At 42.2% G+C, this 2,764-nt stretch overlaps 1 protein-coding gene across 1 annotated transcript in view; it reads right to left on the reverse strand.

The window, feature by feature from the left end:
* Positions 1-2,764, reverse strand: part of LOC101857202 — a gene marked incomplete in the record, with an annotated part of 30,623 nt that overhangs the window by 3,145 nt on the left and 24,714 nt on the right. Inside the window, 1 exon segment of the mRNA XM_013086524.2 lies at positions 903-1,067. Coding sequence (XP_012941978.2) covers positions 903-1,067 — 165 coding nt within the window.

Genomic DNA, 2,764 nt, shown 5'->3' on the forward strand with positions numbered 1-2,764 from the left:
TACTACTACTACTACTACTACTACTACTACTACTACTACTACTACTACTACTACTACTACTACTACTATTACTACTATTACTACTGCTGCTGCTACTACTACTTCTACTTATCATCATCATTACAGTCCACCCCTCCTCCTCCTCGTCCTTCTCGTCCTCCTCCTCCTCCTCGTCCTCCTCCTCCTTCTCCTCCTCCTCCTCCTCCTCCTCCTCGTCCTCGTCCTCCTTCTCCTCCTCCTCCTCCTTCTTCTCTTTCTGCTGCTACTGCTACTGCTACTGCTACTGCTACTGCTACTGCTACTGCTACTACTACATTGCATTTATATAGCACACGTCCAGGCTCTGCAGCATGCTCGTGGCTCTAAACAACTACATGTAACTGGTATTACCAAAGCAGACCCTAAAACGCTGGGAACATTCTCAGCTTCGAGGGAAGCATACAGTGCAAGCTGCGGATTGTCGCACTCAAATACTAACTAACTCACAAGGTCTTTGTAGTTATACATGTTGTTTTTGCGTTGCTGTTTTATTCCTGTTGTATTGATGGGGTGGCTATAGTAGTTGTAGATGTCATTGATGTTATAGTTTCTGCTGTTTTTCCTGATGAACATAGTGTATTTATTACAGTTAGTGTTGTTGTTGCTTTTGTTCTTATGCTTGTTGTGGGTGTTGCAGCTGAAGCTGTTGTTATTGTTGTTGTTGTTGTTGTTGTTGTTGTTCGTGGTGGTGGTGTTACTATTTCTAGTGTTGCTGTTGTCGTTGTCATCGTCATTGTTGTTGTTATTGTTGCTGCTGCTGTTTCTAGTTTTGCTATCGTGGTTGTCGTCGTCATTGTTGCTGTTATTGCTGTTGGCTTCTGTTAAATCACTGGCAAACAAGAAAAGCAGACATTCGGACTCACCAGAGCCCGTGTTGCCCCAGCCTGAGATGACACACTTCATGCCCTCTGTGTGTTTGGTGTTCCGTGTGGGCAGACAGGCCGGCTGCACGTAGTTGTTGAACTGGATCCCTCGCCCGTTCTTCGCCTTCACCTTAATGAGGGCGATGTCGTTGTTCTTAGACGTATCTGAGAGGCGTAGTTTTGTGGGGGGTTATTTTCAAAATGCCTCTATATTTTATTTATATATATATATATATATATATATATATATATATATATATATATATAGAGAGAGAGAGAGAGAGAGAGAGAGAGAGAGAGAGAGAGAGAGAGAGAGACAGAGACAGAGAGACAGAGAGAGAGACAGAGACAGAGACAGAGAGAGACAGAGAGAGAGAGATATGGGTATGAACGATCAACGGAGAGAGAAAGAGAGAGAGAGAGAAAGAAAGAAAGAAAGATTTAGGAATTCTTGGCTTAAGAGAGAGAGAGAGAGAGAGAGAGAGAGAGAGAGAGAGAGAGAGGCAGACCTCTCCTACTCCTGGGGGTGTGAATGGTTTCAAGATTAGAAACTGCATTCAAAATGACACTTAGCGGCTTTCAGGGGCAGGGGCTCGAGGATTGGGGGGGGGGGGGCAGCTTCCTAAACATCAAAATTAAATAGCAGCCAACCTAAGGTTAATAGTTGTTGTGTTTTTAACTCTGGGTAACCATTGTCGATACAAAGTATAAAGAATCCCTTTGAAAAAGTCTTGCAAACTGTTTGAAAGAGAGGGTCACCTCATTCAAGTTGTTGGAAAAACGGACTTCTTGTCATCGGAACGCTCTGCGCGTTTCTGCTGTTGTCAGGACATTCAACATCCGTCTTTCTGTTGTCTTTGAATGTCTGACCCCTCGGGCCGGTGCCACTGACTCAGTGACTGTAGTGTCTTTAGGCCATTCCCAAAGGGGGAACATTTCTCGTTCTAATGCACTGTAAAATTGTAAAATAATTGTAAATGAGCTGATTCGTCAATGTCATGCTCATAACTGTGCCTGAACTACAACACGGAACTGCTGCTTTTTCTCTTCCTCATCCTTACTATCGTCATTTTCCTCTACTTCTTTTGTATGTTTGTCATACCCTTGTGACCCGCTATTTCCGAGTTATCTTGATTGTCGAAGCAGACTTTGTACTGTTTAAGCTAGAGAGGTGAGCAGAGTAAGTCTGATCCCCTGTGAAGACTTCTCTGTTGACATCCACTCCTTGGCGCTCATATGACCTTATGCAGTTGCGAGTGCCGTAAAACGTCTACTAAATAAATAAAAGTTGAATGTATTGGTAACAGCAGAAACACGCGGAGCATGCCGATTACTCAATTTCTCTGACGTTGATTTAAACCTTTAAACATTACATCTTTTCTGGGTGACAATGGCCAGGAGTTTGTTGTTGCTTTCGATAAAAACAGACTTTATTAACTTCATTTTTTAAATCCGCAAAGTGGTGGGGAAACTATGTCATTATTTAAATTTTGACATGGGTTCTGTGAACTTAAATTGAAGCACCAGAATGTTATTTTTACGACATGGCTTAATTTTAATACCCTGAGTAATACTCACGTGAAAGGATAGGCGTAAAGACTAAAAAGACTTGATTTGTCTACACAATCAAAAACAATAGTAACACTGGTACTCTATTATTGCCAGTGATAATTATGTTGTCCTTGTGACAATAAGGAATTATTCTGAGGCTTGAGACCTTCCATAAAAAGTAGGAAATTCAAATTTGAGTCCTATTCTCTGCTTGTGTCTCTGTTTCTATCTGTCTGTCTGTCTGTCTGTCTGTCTGTCTGCTCTCTCTCTCTCTCTCTCTCTCTCTCTCTCTCTCTCTCTCTCTCTCTCTC

Source organism: Aplysia californica, unplaced genomic scaffold (assembly GCF_000002075.1).
Source record: "Aplysia californica isolate F4 #8 unplaced genomic scaffold, AplCal3.0 scaffold00475, whole genome shotgun sequence".
In the NCBI taxonomy this organism is placed as follows: Eukaryota; Metazoa; Mollusca; class Gastropoda; order Aplysiida; family Aplysiidae; genus Aplysia; species Aplysia californica.